Raw genomic sequence first — 19,650 nt, 5'->3', positions numbered from 1 at the left:
TCACTCTTTTCAGATGTGGAACTAATGAGAACTTAGGAAGTGGTGTGTGGCAAGAATGAACATTAGGATTCATATAATCTAATTTAATTCATGATTATAAATTGTATTGAATCATTCAACTCATATTAACGTCCTCAAATTATGTTTTTCTTTCACACTTAAGGGTTTCACACAAGGTTTCACTGCTGCTGGTAGAGGGGAAAAGTGAGTGTTCGTAATCTTTCTATTAAACCTACACTAAGCCATAACCATATGAATAGTCCTACAATTATCAGCTCAGATCTCAAGTCAGCAAAGGCATCAACACCATCTATTTGTCTGTCTACAGAAAGCCGCCACCATGAGTACGGACGCAGAGATGGAGCAGTATGGCAAGGCCGCCATTTACCTCCGTAAGCCAGAGAAGGAGAGAATGGAGGCTCAAAGTGCACCCTTTGATGCCAAATCTGCAGCATATGTGGTTGATGCTAAGGAGCTGTATGTCAAGTGTAAAATCATAAGTAAGGACGCTGGAAAATGCACCGTGGAAATACTCGAAACAAAGGAGGTACGTAGGTAGAGGTGGATCTAAAATAAAATGGTGACACAGTACAACTGTAATTGCAAGACATTCTAAAGTTGTGTTTTTATTTTTAGGAAAGAGTTGCAAAGGAGGCTGATGTCACCCCTATGAACCCTCCCAAGTATGACAAAATTGAGGACATGGCCATGATGACCCACCTCACTGAAGCCACTGTCCTGTATAACCTCAAAGAGCGTTATGCAGCATGGATGATCTATGTAAGGTTTTCTACATGCTGAGAACAGTACAGAATTGCACCTGTCGATAGCAAAGAAAGAAAAATACAGAGTACAAGTTATATCATCAAGTGAAATCCATAGAATAACAAATTCAAACAAACTCATGGTTCTGAAGTTAACTTGCTCATGCGACTAATCGCAGCTCTAGTGATCCGTTGTCCCAGATATGTGGCATGCTCAGTGTTATGTTGTGTGATGTTAATGTTCTCTCTCTTCTCCCCTTCAGACCTACTCTGGCTTGTTTTGTGCAACTGTGAACCCCTACAAGTGGCTCCCAGTGTATGACCAGGAGGTTGTAAATGCCTACAGAGGCAAGAAGCGTATTGAGGCTCCACCCCACATCTTCTCTGTCTCTGACAACGCTTATCAGTTCATGCTGATGGGTACGTACTAGTCAGGAAAATGTAAAAAAAAACATATAACTACAGTCACATGGTTTTGTGCTGTATCCATGACTAAAAGTGTGCTTTACATTTTACAGATAAAGAGAACCAGTCTGTCCTGATCACGTAAGTTTTATCAAGCCCATCTACTAGGCATTAAAAAAGGAACATTGTGTACAAATTCCCTAACTGCATTTCTCTGAATGTATGCATTTATAACCAGTGGAGAATCCGGTGCTGGAAAGACTGTGAACACCAAGCGTGTCATCCAGTACTTTGCAACAGCTAGTTCTGGTGGAGAAAAATGTGCGGCCGATAGCGGTAAAATCAAGGTATATGTACAGGTTTTTAACTTTAACAAAAACAAAAGTTTTGAACATGAAGCATTTATATACAATATAGCAATTAAATGTAAAATAATTCTGACCACATTTTAAATATGGCGATGTCTAAAACATTCTAGGGGTCACTGGAGGATCAGATTATTGCAGCCAATCCCTTGCTGGAGTCCTATGGTAATGCCAAGACTATTAGGAATGACAACTCCTCTCGCTTTGTAAGTATAAATAATGACATCTTATGAGAAAACCTGCAATGATTCCACAATGTAGAGGGATGAAACAAATGTTGCTATATCAAACAGGGTAAATTCATCAGAATCCATTTCGGCACAACGGGTAAACTGGCCAGTGCTGATATTGAGACATGTAAGTATGAAGTTCACAGATTATATATATAATATACAGTATGCGTTCATTTGAGGATTACTTTTTGAGTTATGTACAACCTATATAAATGTTATTGTTATTATTATTATTAATATTATTATGATGAGTTATGTACAACCCATATAGATCTGCTGGAGAAGTCTAGAGTGACCTACCAGCTCTCTGCAGAGAGAGGTTACCACATCTTTTTCCAGATGATGACCAACCACAAACCTGAGATTATTGGTAAGTGGAATTACTGATGTTGCTGTGAGAACATAAATGAATGAATAAAAACACATGTTCACCCTTTTTTAATCCCTTTTAAGAAATGTGTCTGATCACCGCCAACCCTTACGACTTCCCATTGATCAGCATGGGTGTGATCACTGTGGCCAGCATTAATGACAAGGAGGAGCTCGACGCTACTGATGTTAGTGAACATATTTTAATCTTTCTAATACTCACTGTGCACTGCAGTCAGTTGCTCTGACTGCAGTAAAGCAGTGGTTGAAAGCACTTTGAAATTGTAGCAGTTGAGGCATTACCATTTAGTTTGACTCGGTTCCACAGATACATATTGTGAAAATAGCCGATCTACAGTTTTCACATTCTTTACCTCATTCTTAGATAATATTAGACAATTTGGCCAATGTTTGACAATTTGTGTAGTATAGTTTGGACCCAGTAATTGTCTTATTTGTTTAATTTGAAATTATTTATTTTATAGGTCTTAAAAGTCCTAAATTGTCCCTTTAGAAATGAGCAGATACAATGTATACACTTAAATTGTATGTTGGATTGTTAACTGTTGAGTTTTACATAGTTTTAAATGATGTTTGTTAATCTAATGTTTAATCTCAATCTTTTTAATACATCAGGAGGCTATTGATATCCTAGGCTTCAACGGTGAGGAAAAACAGTTAATCTACAAGCTCACCGGTGCAGTGATGCATCATGGGGTCTTGAAGTTCAAACAGAAGCAGCGTGAAGAACAGGCAGAACCTGACGGCACGGAGGGTGAGCTGATCTTTATTATTATTAATATGATTATTATTATTATTCATTATCACAGAGGGTGAGCTAAATTTTCAACTAAGGAAAATGTAAATGAAAATAATGCATGCTTTCTCACAAGTATTGTATTTACTTATATTAAAAATGAACTAAGCTAAATATATTTCCAATATATTTCCATTATTTTATTTATTTATATTATACTGGTGACGATGGCACGGTGGCAGAGTCTGTAGTGTTGTCGCCTCACAGCTAGAAGTCCCTGGGTTCGATTCCCGCCGGGGGCATGTTTCATGTTCTCCCCGTGTCCCCCTAGGCTAGACACCCTCACAATAAACATGCAGTAGTCCTCGTCTCTATACTGCCTCCCCCTGGTCAGTCGTGGCCTGATGGAAGGGAACAGGTTGGAATATAGTATTCCTTCCATGCCTACGTCCTACTGGGCTCAGGTTTACAGCTTAGAAAATTGGCTCTGGTTTAAAAAATCGTGGGAAAGAAAATAATATATTATACTGTTTAGACTGATGATTACTGGGTTTTCCTATGATCCTAGATTACTATCTCTATTCATTTGACGTATTACCTCGTGTTTATCTTGCTTACTGTAAATCGCTCTCTGGATTAAGAGCATCTGCTATGCCTAAATTGTAAATTGCAAATTGTATGAACATTTCAGAGGCTGACAAGATTGGCTACCTGTTGGGTATAAACTCAGCAGAGATGCTTAAGGCGTATTGCTACCCCAGAGTGAAAGTCGGAAACGAGTATGTCACTAAGGGACAAACTGTCCCACAGGTGAGTAAGTTACATTATTTCCATGTTCTGATTTCATACGCACCTTATATTCTCAACACAGCATACCATAAGAACTCTAATATATTTTTGAGTTGTGTCCAGACTGTCTAAAATCACCTTCTGTAGATAAAATTATCCTCCAACATTATTCAAATTAATTTATATTTATTTATTTCATATATGAAGAGCATACAAAATATACCACTCTATGTAAACATGTGCAGTTCCATAAACCTCTGACATATTATTTTAACAGTATTATTATACCTGTAAAAAAAAAAAAACTAAAAAGAAACACTTCACATTTTGTAGAAACCCTCCCGCTCACTCAGCTAACACAGGGAAGCTGTCAGAACCTTCCCTAAAATACCCGGGACAGACTCTTCTCCCTTCTGGCTTTGAAACTGTGGAACAAACTCCCCATTGCAGTTACTGTAGAACTGCAGACTCACTCCCAATCTTCCGCCGTAATCTGAAGACTCACTTCTTCAGACTCCACCCTAGGCTGTCCTTGCCCTAGCCTTGAAGACCTTTCAGGCTTATGCAAAGGCTTAAATGTAATTTAGCATGTTATGTAGATAGATGCCAGGTTCATTTGTAGACCTGGCATCCTATAGTGTGTATAGTTTCAATGTACATATTATAGATTTTTTTTTTGGATTATACTGTGTAGACTGATGATAGGTTCTTGGTTTACCTGTGATCCTAGATTATTATTGATATGCATTTGATGTATTACCTCGTGTTTTTCTTGCTTACTGTAAATCGCTCTGGATTAAGAATGTCTGCTAAATGCTCGAATTCTGAATAGTAAATTGTGTAATTCACACCCCTACTAACGTTCCTATTCCCTTAGGTAATGAACTCAGTCGGTGCCTTGGCCAAGTCCATCTATGAGAAGGAGTTCTTGTGGATGGTCATTAGGATCAACGAGATGCTGGACACCAAGCAGCAGAGAAACCATTACATTGGTGTGCTGGACATCGCTGGTTTTGAAATCTTTGATGTAAGTGGCACGGACTTGTTTTAAGTGGGATTATCATTATTTCTGTCTTTAAGAGACTGCAGGCTAATGATCTAATGATATATCCACCCACAGTTCAACACCCTGGAGCAGCTGTGCATCAACTTCACCAATGAGAAACTGCAACAGTTTTTCAACCACACCATGTTTGTTCTGGAACAAGAAGAGTACAAAAAAGAAGGCATCCCCTGGGATCTCATTGACTTCGGCATGGACCTGGCTGTCTGCATTGAGCTCATTGAGAAGGTATAAAATTATTATTGTATAATATTAATATATTATTATTATCATGGACTTGGCTGTCTGCACTGAGTTCATTGAGAAGGTATTTTATTATATCATATAATTACATTATATAATGATATATTATCATGGACTTGGTTGACTGCATTGAGCTCATGAATAGAAGGTATACAATTATTTTGTGCTTTAATGGATATGATGTTAATATTGTTTTTGTTTATGGTGATTTGTCTCTTTTGCCTCCTTTACAAAGCCCTTGGGCATCTTCTCCATCCTTGAAGAGGAGTGCATGTTCCCAAAAGCTTCAGACAAAACTTTCAACGACAAGTTGCATGGCACACATCTTGGAAAGAATAAGGCCTTTGAGAAGCCCAAGCCTGCCAAAGGCAAGGGTGAGGCCCACTTCTCCCTGGTTCACTACGCTGGAACGGTGGACTACAGGTAGAGCATTATGTGCCATACTAAGTAAAATGAAATTGTGTCCTGACTTAGGTTTTGCTACATTTACCAAGCTTTATGACTCTATGGTGTCTTTCATTTTATTTTATGCAGCAGGTTTTAGGGGTTTTGAGGAGGCCACCGAATGTAAAACTATTCTTTATTTGGAAAAATGCAGGATAAGAATCCAGATGTTATCCAGGGGATGTTATATGTTAAAGGAGACACACCATGAATTTCACTTTTTTTTATTTTTTTGGTATTTTTTGGGCTCCCCAGTGTCTCTTGTACCCCAATTTTTTTTTTAACATTCAGTCATTCATTCTCATTTCAGAGATTTTCAAAATGGGCGTGTCTGAACAGGCCATCTCAGAATGGCAAGTTTGCTTACATCACGAAACTTTCTGCCCATGTATTTTGATGTATTCTGAGTATTTAGAATTGCTCAGTAGCACCCCTATGCCCAACAGGACGTTTTGGTATTGCAGCTGAAAGTGCTTTATAAGCCTGAGAGAATTGACTTGGGATGAGTATATCTGAGTATTGATTTAGGCTCAAACCCTTTGAAAATGGTTTGAGGGACATACACCATATGATATTAAATATCAAATATTTTTTTTTAAATTCATGGTGTGTCTCCTTTAAGTTAGCTGTTCAATAAGGAACATTCATAGTAAGGCATGGCAGTTGCGTTGGAGAATGATGTATCCTAACTCACAGCCTGGAGGCCCTGGACAATCGATATGTTTATGTATTCTGTTTGTGGTGTATCTATCTATCTATCTATCTATCTACTACAGCATCACGGGATGGCTAGAGAAGAATAAGGACCCCCTTAACGACTCTGTCATTCAGCTGTTCCAAAAGTCTTCAGTTAAACTGCTGGCTGTGTTCTATCCCCCACCTGAGCCTGAAGGTATGTTTATTAATCTCTGTTGGCACCAGTGTTTTACTCCCCATGAATACTTGTCTCAGCTCTGCTTGTTTTTTACCTTTTTGTTTCTGACCTTTTTCTCCTCAGTGGCTGGAGCAAAGGGAGGCAAGAAGAAGGGTGGTTCCATGCAGACTGTGTCTAGTGCTTTCAGGGTAAGGATATTTATTCATTATTATCAATATTATATTCCTGTAAGAAATAGGCACGTATTTTCATGTTGGAATTAAACAATTTCTGTATCACAAGTTGTGAGCTTGTAGATCAGCTATTTTTGAATGGCTGAAGTTTAAAATCGGGCATAAGTGGTTAATGTATGTTTTAGAACAATCTAAATCTATAAAGTAACTAGTATCTAAAGTGTTCAAATAATTGTAGTGGAGGAAAAGGAAAAATATTGTATGACTTTTTACTAATAATAAGCCTAATTGGCTCTTTTATGTCTCAATAGGCGAACTTGGGGGTGCTGATGACCAACTTGAGGAGCACTCATCCTCACTTTGTGCGCTGCCTCATTCCCAACGAGTCCAAGACTCCAGGTAAACACAGAAAATACAAATGTAAACAATGACTGTGAGGTAGTCATTTAATAGAACTTTGGCTAGTGTGAAACTATTCTGTCCTAATAATAATAATGGAGCAACATCTTTACAGGCCTGATGGAGAACTTCCTGGTTATCCACCAGCTGAGGTGTAACGGTGTGCTGGAGGGCATCAGAATCTGTAGAAAGGGCTTCCCCAGCAGAATCCCCTATTCTGACTTCAAGCAGAGGTATTCATTCCCTTTTTCCAGCAGCTTTTAGTTCCAAACCTATTAACGGGAGGCACGCAAAATGACATGAACCTCTGCTAAACAGGTACAAAGTACTGAATGCCAGCGCATGTCCCGATGGCGCGTTCATGGACAACAAGAAAGCCTCTGAGAAGCTGCTTGGATCCATTGACGTTCCCGTTGATGAGTACAAGTTTGGACACACCAAGGTAAACACATTGTGAACCTGGTTCAACATTATCGAGAGAGGACTAAAAGGTGATTTTACAGATGTTTAGTTACAGTGTTTGTAACATTGTGTTTAGGTGTTCTTCAAAGCTGGTCTGCTGGGTACGCTGGAGGAGATGCGAGATGAAAAGCTGTTTGCTCTGGTCACCATGACTCAGGCTCTCGCACGAGCTTACCTCATGAGGAAGAATTTTGTTAAGATGATGGCTCAGAGGTACTTTGAAAACAGATTTTTTTTTAATTCAATATTTAGTATCATTTGTAAGTACGTTTACTGTTCAATACAGTAAGTGTTTGTTATAGAGTCAAATCACTATAATAAAACGAATACTTCTTCAATCACTGTCCACAATCATGACACACTTCAACCGTTTTTCCACAGAGAGGCCGTTTTCACTATCCAGTTCAACCTCCGCTCGTTCGTCAATGTGAAAAACTGGCCGTGGATGAAGGTCTACTACAAGATCAAGCCTCTTCTGCAGAGCGCTGAGACTGAGAAGGAACTGGCCAACATGAAGGAGAACTATGAAAAGATGACGATTGACCTGGCTGCTGCCCTGGCCAAGAAGAAGGAACTAGAGGAGAAGATGGTGTCTCTGATACAGGAGAAAAATAACCTCCTGGTGGCAGCATCATCAGTAAGTAGGCTACACTGGACATTTTACAATTCCCTCAATCAGATCACAAAGCTGTGCCTTTTCATGCTCCCTAAGAGTCTGTACTCCCAAACAGGCAACTGCAAATGTATATTTTGACCAGAACAAATGCTGACATCTTTCCTCCCTTGCGTTTTTTTCTTTTTCCTTGACCACAAGGGAGATGAAGCATTGAATGATGCAGAGGAGAGATGTGAGGGTCTTATTAAAAGTAAGATCCAGTTGGAGGCAAAGCTCAAAGAGACGACTGAGAGACTGGAGGACGAGGAGGAGATCAATGCTGAACTGACCGCCAAGAAGAGGAAGCTGGAGGATGAATGCTCTGAGCTCAAGAAGGACATTGATGACCTGGAGCTCACCTTGGCCAAAGTGGAGAAGGAGAAACACGCCACTGAAAACAAGGTATAGATTATACACTCTCAGGGGTTTTATCAAATTAGTAGACGTTGCTGTCGGGCAGAAACCTCCTATATCCATTTCCGTAAATTAACGGCCTAATTCATTATTACAGCATCACACACCGAGAAAAAAAGTAGCAGATCTACAAGCTTGTCCATCTGCTACTTATGTTTTTCTTGGGTGGGAATCCTGACAAGTGACTGTTTTGGACACAAGAGGTTTCCAGCCGACAGAGACAAAGTGCAATAATGATCTATTCCATGACATCAAATTCTGTTCTGCTTATTTAGGTGAAGAACCTGACCGAGGAGATGGCCTCTCAGGATGAGGGACTTGCTAAGCTGACCAAGGAGAAGAAGGCCCTCCAAGAGGCACATCAGCAGACCCTGGATGACCTGCAGGCAGAGGAAGACAAAGTCAACACTCTGACCAAGGCCAAGACCAAGCTGGAGCAGCAAGTTGACGATGTGAGTTTTACCAAAGTGAATCGGATGTTTGGAACACATCATGTTTATTGTTTCACTGAATGATGATGAACAAATAATTTATCATTGTGCAGCTGGAGGGTTCTCTGGAGCAAGAGAAGAAGCTCCGCATGGACTTGGAGAGAACCAAGAGAAAGCTGGAGGGTGATCTGAAACTGGCCCAGGAATCCATCATGGACCTGGAAAATGACAAGCAACAGTCTGAAGAGAAGATAAAGAAGTAATGTGGACCAACAATATGAAATGTCATGGTGAGAAACCATAACCAGAATGACACTAAAATATGATGTGCTGTATTCCACAGGAAGGACTTTGAAGTAAGCCAACTTCTGAGTAAGATTGAGGATGAACAATCTTTGGGGGCTCAGTCACAGAAGAAGATCAAAGAACTCCAGGTATTTTTATATTTGTAAAATCATTAATAATAAGTAAGAGTGAATTATTACTTTCAGATGTTAATCTACCACCATTAATTTGAAAGGCTCGTATTGAAGAACTGGAGGAGGAGATCGAGGCAGAGCGTGCTGCTCGTGCCAAGGTTGAGAAGCAGAGAGCTGATCTCTCCAGGGAACTTGAGGAGATCAGTGAAAGGCTTGAGGAGGCTGGAGGAGCCACCGCTGCTCAGATCGAGATGAATAAGAAGCGTGAGGCTGAGTTCCAGAAGCTGCGTCGTGACCTTGAAGAGTCCACCCTGCAGCATGAAGCCACTGCCTCTGCTCTCCGTAAGAAACAGGCTGACAGCGTGGCTGAACTGGGTGAACAGATCGACAACCTCCAGAGAGTCAAGCAGAAACTGGAGAAGGAGAAGAGTGAATACAAGATGGAGATTGATGACCTCTCCAGCAACATGGAGGCTGTTGCTAAGGCAAAGGTATGATGGAATGGCTTTGTATAATATAATTCTTAAGATGACACTTTTTTTCATTTTCATTTCACCTTTATTTATTCAGAAAGGTCAATTGAGGGCAAGCTCTCTTTTCCAATGACGTCCTGATTAAAGTAAACATAGCATAACAGTAAACAAAATAAATTACAAGATAACAGACATTTCAGATATTCAAAGAATTCAAGTGCAGACAGATCTCAGAGTATTTCTCACAAACTGTTTAAGCGATCGAGTGAAATGAAATTCTCCAATTTTAAAACTGATTGTAGACAGTTCCACATGTGTGGGGCATAGTAGTGAAAGGCAGTCTTAACCTTAAGCTGATAATTAGACAATTTCTTAACCACTTAAACCCCAGCATCCGTATTGTGGGAATCGTCACGGTTATTTTCAGCGAAAGGTTTCCCAGCATTAACAGAAAATGTGGTTTAAGTGGTTAAGTAAGAATTTGTAGATAAAAACAGTGCAGTGCTGTTCTCTCCTAGTAGCTAATGATGGCCAATCCAGTGATGAGTAAGGAAACCATCTCCAGTTATAAACAGGAGGGCTGAATGATAGACTGCATCGAGTGGCTTTACTGTTCAAATCAAAGCAATAAACCAATCCGAAAAAAACAACGATGATTGAATATGTCCAATGTTCTTTTACAGGGAAATCTTGAGAAGATGTGCCGCACCCTTGAGGACCAACTTAGTGAAATCAAGGCCAAGAGTGATGAGAACGTTCGCCAGATCAATGATGTTGGAGCTCAGAGAGCAAGACTGTTGACAGAGAACGGTAAATGTTCATCTTAAAATCTACTTTGTCTACATGGTTTGTCGATGGTACTTAAGCAAATCGACTATAATTAGAGATAATGCTTTGATCAGCAGTTATCCCGGGACTTTGATGTTTGAAATGATTGAAACGAATATTACAATTTATAATTAGGTGAGTTTGGTCGTCAACTGGAGGAAAAAGAAGCTCTCGTGTCACAACTCACCAGAGGCAAGCAGGCCTTCACCCAACAGATTGAGGAGTTGAAGAGAGTCGTTGAAGAGGAGGTTAAGGTAAGGAACAATTTCCATTTAACCTTTTTTTTAGGCCAGGTTTTATATTTTTGGTAATTTCATTCAGCTGGAAATATTTTGGTCATTTCGTTTTGACAGGCAAAGAACGCCCTTGCTCATGCTGTGCAATCAGCTCGCCATGACTGTGACCTTCTGAGGGAGCAGTTTGAGGAGGAACAGGAGGCCAAGGCAGAGCTGCAGCGTGGAATGTCCAAAGCCAACGCTGAGGTGTGTCAGTGGAGGAGCAAGTATGAGACTGATGCTGTCCAACGCACTGAGGAGCTGGAGGAAGCTAAGTAAGTGATTAGTGTTTTAAACCAGTGTTTCTCAAACTTTTGGGTGTCACAGACGCTCAAATTGATCTATATTTGGCCGCGAAAAACCCTCTAAAGATTTATGTTAAAACAAATTCAAAATGATTCAACATTTTCTAAACTTTTTCGATATTTTTCAAAAACAATACAGCAGAAAATAGCAGATGTACAAGCTCGCAGCATAGCATGAAGTGACGCGCAATGAGCTTATAGATCTGCTATTATTTCCGAAGGACCCCTGGGGGTCCCCAGACCCCACTTTGTGAACCATTTTTTTTACAGTGTCACGCAGCACTCACTATTCAAAATATTGCCCATAATAATTTGATTTCATTCAACACTGATCAACAGGAAGAAGCTAGCCCAGCGTCTTCAGGAAGCTGAGGAGCAAATCGAGGCCGTGAATTCCAAGTGTGCCTCTCTGGAGAAGACCAAACAGAGACTCCAGGGTGAAGTGGAAGACCTCATGATTGATGTGGAGAGGGCCAATGGTTTGGCTGCCAACCTTGACAAGAAACAGAGGAACTTCGATAAGGTGCTTTGACATTCATTAGTTTAAAACAAAAATAATTCTTCCTTCTTAAAGTGGGGTAAATTACACACTTCATTGCAAATGGTGTGCAGGTCCTTAAAGTGTGGTAAATGACACATTTCATTACAAATGCTGTGCAGGTCTTGGCAGAATGGAAGCAGAAGTTTGAAGAGGGCCAGGCAGAACTGGAAGGAGCTCAGAAAGAGGCTCGTTCTCTCAGCACTGAGATGTTTAAGTTGAAGAACTCCTACGAGGAGTCTCTGGACCATCTGGAGACCATGAAGCGTGAGAATAAGAACCTGCAACGTGAGTCTTTCTCTACATCATTATTTTAACAACAGTTTTTATTTTTTTAATTTGTTTTTGCATATTTGTTTTGAGCCAAAAGCTGGTGTTGTTAACGGGTCAAAAGGTCATCATTTTGCTTTTAAAATTATTTAAGACAAGATTAATTGTGCATATAGGCTACACCAGCTTTATTCAAATGAAAATACAAAATACTTGCTGACTGAAAGGTTCTTCGATCATTATGTTCAATCAACTGCAGAGGAGATCTCAGACCTGACTGAACAGATTGGTGAGACTGGAAAGAGCATCCATGAGCTGGAGAAGTCCAAGAAACAGGTGGAGACAGAGAAGTCAGAGATCCAGACAGCCCTGGAGGAAGCCGAGGTAAAACTGCAGAAGAATGCAATTGTGTGTAGTGTAGTGATCCCACTTAAGTGGCTATGAGCAAGCTACCTCGCTTAGCATTGTCTATTGATTAATCCGGGTTTGATCCCTGCTCAGGACGTTGTGCTATTCACTACATTGGTGTCAGAAGTTGGATGCCTCTCCTAGGCATCCAACTAGGTCTACCCGGCCACAACGCTATCCTCTATCCTCTAACTCTATCCTGCTAGCTCTCTTAGCGTTGCCTGTTGCGTGGTGGACTGGTGAGTTGGCGATCGAGGTTTGATCCCAGCTCAGGGCGTTAGGCTATTTGCTACAATATCTAATATTTCTTTCAATAATTTTTATATTCAATCATTGTAGCAGTGTATGATCTCACATTTTGATCCTGTGTTAAATTTCAGGGTACTCTGGAGCACGAGGAGTCCAAGATTCTTCGTGTGCAGCTGGAGCTCAACCAGATCAAGGGTGAGGTCGACAGGAAGCTGTCAGAGAAGGATGAGGAGATGGAGCAGATCAAGAGGAACAGCCAGAGGGTGATTGACTCCATGCAGGGCACTCTGGACTCAGAGGTCAGGAGCAGAAACGATGCCCTGAGGATCAAGAAGAAGATGGAGGGAGACCTGAACGAGATGGAGGTTCAGCTGAGCCACGCCAACCGCCAGGCTGCTGAGGCCCAGAAGCAGCTGAGGACCGTCCAGGGACAGCTTAAGGTGCAAAACAAAGTAGTTGGTAGACAGACACAACAGTGGAGCTGCTCTGAAAGAAATTAGTCACATTCTGATGTTTCTCCTCACCACTTCAAATGTTATTTATTTTAGGATGCCCAACTGCACCTTGATGATGCTCTCAGAGCCCAAGAAGATCTGAAGGAGCAAGCTTCCATGGTGGAGCGTAGGAATGGCCTCATGGTTGCTGAGATTGAGGAGCTGAGAGTGGCTCTGGAACAGACAGAGAGAGGCCGCAAAGTGGCTGAGCAAGAACTGGTAGATGCTAGTGAGCGTGGTGGACTGTTGCACTCTCAGGTACGTAAGTCAATGAAAAACTTCAATTTTCAGAATAAAACAATGTTTACATCATGCTACTTACATTGTTTAACTGAATCTTTATTTTAGAACACAAGCCTTTTGAACACCAAGAAGAAGCTTGAGACTGACCTGGTCCAGGTCCAAGGTGAAGTGGACGACAGCGTTCAAGAAGCACGGAATGCAGAGGAAAAGGCCAAGAAAGCAATCACTGATGTAAGTTAGGATGCTTTACCCTTATCTATTAGATATCCTTATGTCATGCTTGATATAACATACAATACAATACAAACATGACTTTCCAGGCTGCCATGATGGCCGAGGAGCTGAAGAAGGAGCAGGACACCAGCTCTCACCTGGAGAGGATGAAGAAGAACCTGGAGGTCACAGTCAAGGACCTGCAGCACCGTCTTGATGAGGCTGAGAACCTGGCTATGAAGGGAGGCAAGAAGCAGCTCCAGAAACTGGAGGGCAGGGTAAGATGTAGTTTACTTCAACACAGGTTATAGTCATAGACAATGAAATAAGAAGAAATAACCTCATAATGTATAATTCAACTGTGAAGGTGCGTGAGCTGGAGGCAGAGGTTGAAGGTGCGCAGAGAGGTGGAGCAGATGCTATTAAAGGTGTCCGCAAATACGAGAGGAGAGTGAAGGAGCTGACATACCAGGTACTGTATATCATGTTCACTTCAATGACCATCATGCCTCTGACTAAATTAATAGATTGCACGAACATACAAATAATGTTATGAATTCACTCTGACTTTAGACTGAAGAGGACAAGAAGAATGTTGGCAGGCTTCAGGATCTGGTAGATAAACTGCAGATGAAGGTGAAGGGCTACAAGAGGCAGGCTGAAGAAGCGGTAAGACAATTATACATATTGATGCATTTTCACTTGGTCATGGGAATAGTGCCGTTGTCTCAGTGTAACTACTAACTAAGACATAATAGGTATCAGTTATGTAAAAAAGAGGGCCGGTATTATGTGACGATGACCAACAGCAGAGCATACTTACTGTAACACGGGTGCTAAAAGCAAAGGCAATCTGTTCCACACCAATGCGCACATGCTGCAGACGCAGGCAGTGTGTTTCATGTCCAAAATGGACTACAGAAAGCAATACATTTAGTTTCGCTAGGGATGCCGAACAAGAACACAGCCATGACCGTACCATTCCACTGAAAACCTGTAGTCCCAAGGTACTCATGAACATGCCACATGGGATACTGCATTAGCCACAACCACACATTACAATTTCCTGAAATGATTTTGTTTGGACTATAATTGCAAGATGCTCTTTTCAAATATTGAGGCTTTGAACCATCTCTATCATATTGTAGGAGGAAGCAGCCAACACCCACCTGTCCAAGTGCAGAAAGGTTCAGAATGAGCTGGAGGAGGCTGAAGAGCGTGCTGACATCGCTGAATCCCAGGTCAACAAGATGAGAGCTAAAAGTCGCGACTCCAAGGTAAATATATGTGCAATATGAAGGTTTATAAAGATGATTATCTTAAACTAAGATTTAAGTAAAGATTAATGTTGAATATCTAAATGTATATTCCTATTTTTACAGGGAAAAGAAGCTGCTGAATAACTTCTCCAATTCAAGTCACTATAAAAAGTCATAAAATATGACCCATTGTATTCAATAAAGGTTGGTAACAAAATCATTTTGATGTTTCTTGTGTTCATTACTTGGTCAATCACTTTTTATTGTCAGGTTTGTCAGAATAATCTGGTTCCCACTCACATGTCCACTATTTACAATTTTGTAAACCCATTGCAAAGCAAATAAATGTCTACTTAATCTTAGACGTTTTTAATGCAAATCACATGATGGTTTTCAAGTGCCAAGACCTCGTCAGCATTCTCATCAATGGAGGTCCTTAGACACTTGCTTTTTCATATTATTTTTTTCACCAAAAATGTGTTTTCCACATTATTCTGTGGTGTGACAAACTCACATACACATTATTACTGCTTTATATAACAGTAACTAGATGCAGCACAGCATGATTTATTTGTCAGTAGCATTTAGTAGACAGAAGACCAGAACAATCTTTTTAGCGACAACACCAGGAGGCTGAGTTACAGTATACTCATACTAAGATGAAAAGAACATTTAAAAGAATATAAATATTTTCAGAACATAAATATCAGTAGAACTATGTTATGTAACAAACGTATAATTCTATTCTCAACTATATGCTATGGTACAGAATGTTACGAAAATAAAAATGTTTCTAAATAATACTGACAGGAATATGTTTGAACATAGTAGGGCTGTCCTCGACTGGAATTGTTACTCGTCCTGTAAGCGACCCGTATGCCTGCATATGATGTTTTCTGCATACAAACTTTTCAGGATGGTGAGGTTGAGAACTGAACATTCCACATTTAATTTCACAATGTCTACTACTGTAGCTATTGAATGTTTTCTAAATGCAGAATTGCCCCATGGGCATTAAAACAACTGGCAAAGCCTTTGTCAACTAAGACCAAACTGACCGATTAATTGATTTGGCTATTAGGGGACAGCCCTAAAACATATTTAAAGCACGCACGCACGCACGCAAACGCGCATACGCACACGCACACACACACAAACTGAAACGTGCATCTGATCTTTCCCCCTTATCACACCCCCTGGCTTTAATGCTTATAGGAAAGACAGAGACTGTACTGAGCAGTAAGCAATGTTGGGGGATCAATAACAACTGGTGCAATGATGTTAAAGTCCTGGACAGCCTCTGCTCACTAGACCTTGAACTTTTTTTTTTTAATTATATTTTTGGGCTTTTTCTGCCTTTATTGATAGGATAGTAGGCTGACAGGAAATGGGGAGAGAGATGGGGGATGACATACAGCAAAGGTCGTCGTGATCAGGAGTCGAACCCGCGACACGCTGTCAAGCTGGATTACCAGCATGTGGTATGCGCCTGCTGGACCGCTAGGCCAGAGGACGCCCCCAGGCTTTGAAATTTCGATGTTAGCCTGCCGTCCTTTCTATCTACCACACGACTTTAGCATTGTGATAGTAGCTGCTATTTATATCCATCCTGGAGCCAACAAGGACACAGCAATGAGGGAATTACACCAGGCTATCAGTGCACAAGAGAATCGTCACCCAGACAGAGCAATCATATGCTTAGGTAACTTCAACCGGAATGATCCATTAATATTTTTTCCTAAATTCTACCAGCATGTCACATGCAGCAACCATGGTGACAATATTCTTGACCACTACACACCCTCCAAAGATGGATACAAAGCTCTCCGTTGTCCACCGCTTGGAAGCTCTGACCACTATTCCATCCAGCTGCTACCGGCCTACAAATAAAGGCTTGAAAGGGAGCCGGTTGTTGAGAAGGAGGCCCGAACCTGGTTCGGGCCTCGTGGTCCCAGTGCATGGACGACATAGTTCCAAAAAAGACAGTTCGGATCTATCCCAATCAGAAACCCTGGATCGACAGCGGAGTACGTGTACAACTACATCAATGCTGGTTTCAGATCTGGCATTGTGGAAACGCTAAACAGCACCATCAGGAAGGCGTAAAAGGCCTACACTGCAAAGATGGAAGACCAATTCAGCAGCGGCGACATCAGGGGCACGTGGCAGGCGGTACACAACTTGACAGGTGGCAAAACAAAAACCAGAAGTGAAGTGAACCCGCCTGCCTCCCTCCTCAACGAACTGAACACATACTACGGCCGGTTCGAGACCAGCTAACCGCGGCAGGCAAGCAGGGCCATCAGCAGCACCACCTAAAAATCTCGAGGACGACATGCGCACAGCCTTCACACAGGTCAACATCCAGAAGGCGGTGGGACCTGATTGGATTCCAGGCCTAAAGCATGTGTAGACCTGCTGGCGGGTGTTGTCACTGACATCTTCAACCTCTCCCTCTCCCAGACTGTGGTCCCTGCAGGGTTCAAAATGTCAACCATTGTGTCCATTCTGACTACAGAGATGAGATCATCTCAATGGCACTCTGGGCCGGGAGAACAACCTCGCCCTTCACGTCGACAAGACCAAGGAGCTGATCCTGGACTGCCGCGGATAGATCATGTGCCCATCCTCATCGATGGCACTGCAGTGGAAAGGGTCAGCTCAAGTACACATCGAAGAGGAACTCAAATGGGAGACACACACGACACACATGAGGAAAAAGGCTCAGCAGCGACTGTACTGGCTCCGCCTGAACAAGTTTGGAGTAGGACACCACATCCTCAGGCATGGCAGGGCATGAGCCTTGTTCAGCAGCCTGGTGACAGGTGGTGCTGTCAGGCTGGTCTCGGACCTTTGCTCTTTCTTGGACCTACCTGTGGATTATACCAGGGACAAATTACTTGGATCTAGCTCTTTCTTGGACCTACCTGTGGATTATACCAGGGACCAGTGACTTGACTTTTTTTCTTTGCTCTTCCTCATTGACCCACTTGCGGATTGTACCAGTGTCTATACCTTAAGTGGATTATGCGGTTGACACCCACTGACATTTTGCACCTTAATCCCAACAGTGCTCTGTTTTTTTTTCTTTTTTATTGTGTGCTTAACTAACGTCCATAAGTATATCATGCACACAGTATACATCTGCTGCTGCTCACGTACATTTACAGTATATCTTATATGAATATGTAGATAACAGATAATAGATCGTTTTTTTTTTTTTTGTTCTCACGTTTGGTCTCCATTCCCCCTTGCCCCCCCACCCCCTCTTCTTCTTCCCTTTCTATAATTCTATGGAAATAACGATATGATGGGAACTATGCACAAATTTCACCCACTTTTTTACTTCTTAAACGTGTGATGTGACAATAAAGCTGATTCTGATACACACACACATGCACGCACACACTTTTTTTTTTAAATTAAGATAAAATCTAATTAAAATAATAATGTAGATTTCATGGTATAATATACCATGAAATTGTTTCAACAAAGAACATATAAAAATAGGAAAATATTATTTAAAACCTTGAAAACAATTTGTTAAATAGGAGCTTAACTAACTTGGTTAAGTTAGGACCATTGATCCAAGTCGGAACACAATCGATTGATCGGTCCATAAAATAAACTCTGAAATGCTTTTAGATTTTCAAGTGCGCCCTGATCCAGAAAAAGTTGAGAACCACTGCTTTATAGGTATTAAAGGAGCCTCAATGAATAGTTGTCTTCTTAAAATAGCAATCACATTCTCATATAAAACCTTTAAAGGAGACACACCATGAATTTAAAAAAAAAGATATTTAATATCATATGGTGTATGTCCCTCAAACCATTTTCAAAAGGTTTGAGCCTAAATCAACACTCAGATATACTCATCCCAAGTCAATTCTCTCAGGCTTATAAAGCACTTTCAGCTGCAATACCAAAACGTCCTGTTGGGCAGAGGGGTGCTACTGAGCAATTCTGTCTGTCAAAATACATGGGCAAGAATGTTTCGTGATGTAAGCAAACGTGCCATTCTGAGATGGCCTGTTCAGACACGCCCATTCTGAAAATCTCTGAAATGAGAATGAATGACTGAATGTTAAAAAAATATATTTTTTTGGGGTACAAGAGACACTGGGGAGCCCAAAAAATACCAAAAAAATCATGGTGTGTCTCCTTTAACTTGAATAACATTTTATCCAGGGATGCATTTTCATAGCAGGGAATCCAATGTGGTTAATAATTCAAGCTGGGATAGCTTTTATATTTGGGCTGAGACACAACATCTCAACAAACCATAGTGAAATCTACCAGCATCAGCATGGAATAAAGCTTTTACAGTAACAAGTAGATTTGAAAAGCCATGTAGAATATAACTGCTGTTATTTTATGTTAACAAGCTGAACATTTGAAGCTTGTTGCAGGCTGGTGATTAGTAATAAATAATAGACACCATGCTTAATAATGCAATTCCTAGGAATATGCTAATTCTTTAAATCAATGCTTTCAAAATCAAAGTTCAGACAATTTAACAATAGACTATATTCATATTTGAATATGTAGATCATTGGTGTCAACATAGTATGTTGATGTGGTCATTCCAATAGAGCAGGCATGTATCAGTGGAATGAGATGTTCTGAAGCCAGATTGGAAGTTGTAGTTAGTTAGTGCATTAGTTATTTTTTTCAGCAAGATACTTTTCAACCTGTTCATAAACTATTTTTTCTATAACTTTCGAGATAGAACTAAGAATAGAAATAGGGCGGTAGTTGCCGGGGTCTAATTGACTTTTTTGTACAGATGGGTTACTCTTGTTAGTTTGAAATCTTGGGGGACGTGTCCCTGTTTGA

General features: G+C 40.9%; 1 protein-coding gene across 1 annotated transcript; it reads left to right on the top strand.

Moving 5' to 3' along the window:
* Positions 1-337: 337 nt before the first annotated feature.
* Positions 338-14,958, top strand: LOC311050686 (myosin heavy chain, fast skeletal muscle-like; the record flags this gene model as incomplete). Its single annotated transcript, XM_084064772.1, has 40 exons — positions 338-547; positions 637-780; positions 1,028-1,184; positions 1,283-1,310; positions 1,408-1,516; positions 1,648-1,740; positions 1,828-1,891; positions 2,039-2,137; positions 2,221-2,324; positions 2,773-2,911; positions 3,585-3,703; positions 4,560-4,709; positions 4,803-4,973; positions 5,224-5,411; positions 6,209-6,324; positions 6,430-6,494; positions 6,791-6,878; positions 6,994-7,111; positions 7,197-7,320; positions 7,417-7,553; positions 7,722-7,977; positions 8,155-8,397; positions 8,685-8,861; positions 8,954-9,099; positions 9,184-9,274; positions 9,361-9,750; positions 10,416-10,542; positions 10,696-10,814; positions 10,914-11,110; positions 11,480-11,663; positions 11,801-11,966; positions 12,208-12,332; positions 12,737-13,045; positions 13,154-13,357; positions 13,448-13,573; positions 13,663-13,833; positions 13,923-14,027; positions 14,129-14,224; positions 14,704-14,832; positions 14,938-14,958. Exons 1-40 carry the CDS (start codon positions 341-343, stop codon positions 14,956-14,958), a joined length of 5,802 nt encoding a protein of 1,933 aa, XP_083920898.1. The 5' UTR covers positions 338-340.
* Between the last annotated feature and the right edge of the window lie 4,692 nt (positions 14,959-19,650).

Source organism: Gymnoscopelus microlampas (genome assembly GCF_963454915.1).
Source record: "Gymnoscopelus microlampas genome assembly, chromosome: 8".
NCBI lineage: Eukaryota > Metazoa > Chordata > Actinopteri > Myctophiformes > Myctophidae > Gymnoscopelus > Gymnoscopelus microlampas.
The sequence above is the reverse complement of the archived record's forward strand: the minus strand, read 5'-3'. Positions and strand labels throughout refer to the sequence as shown.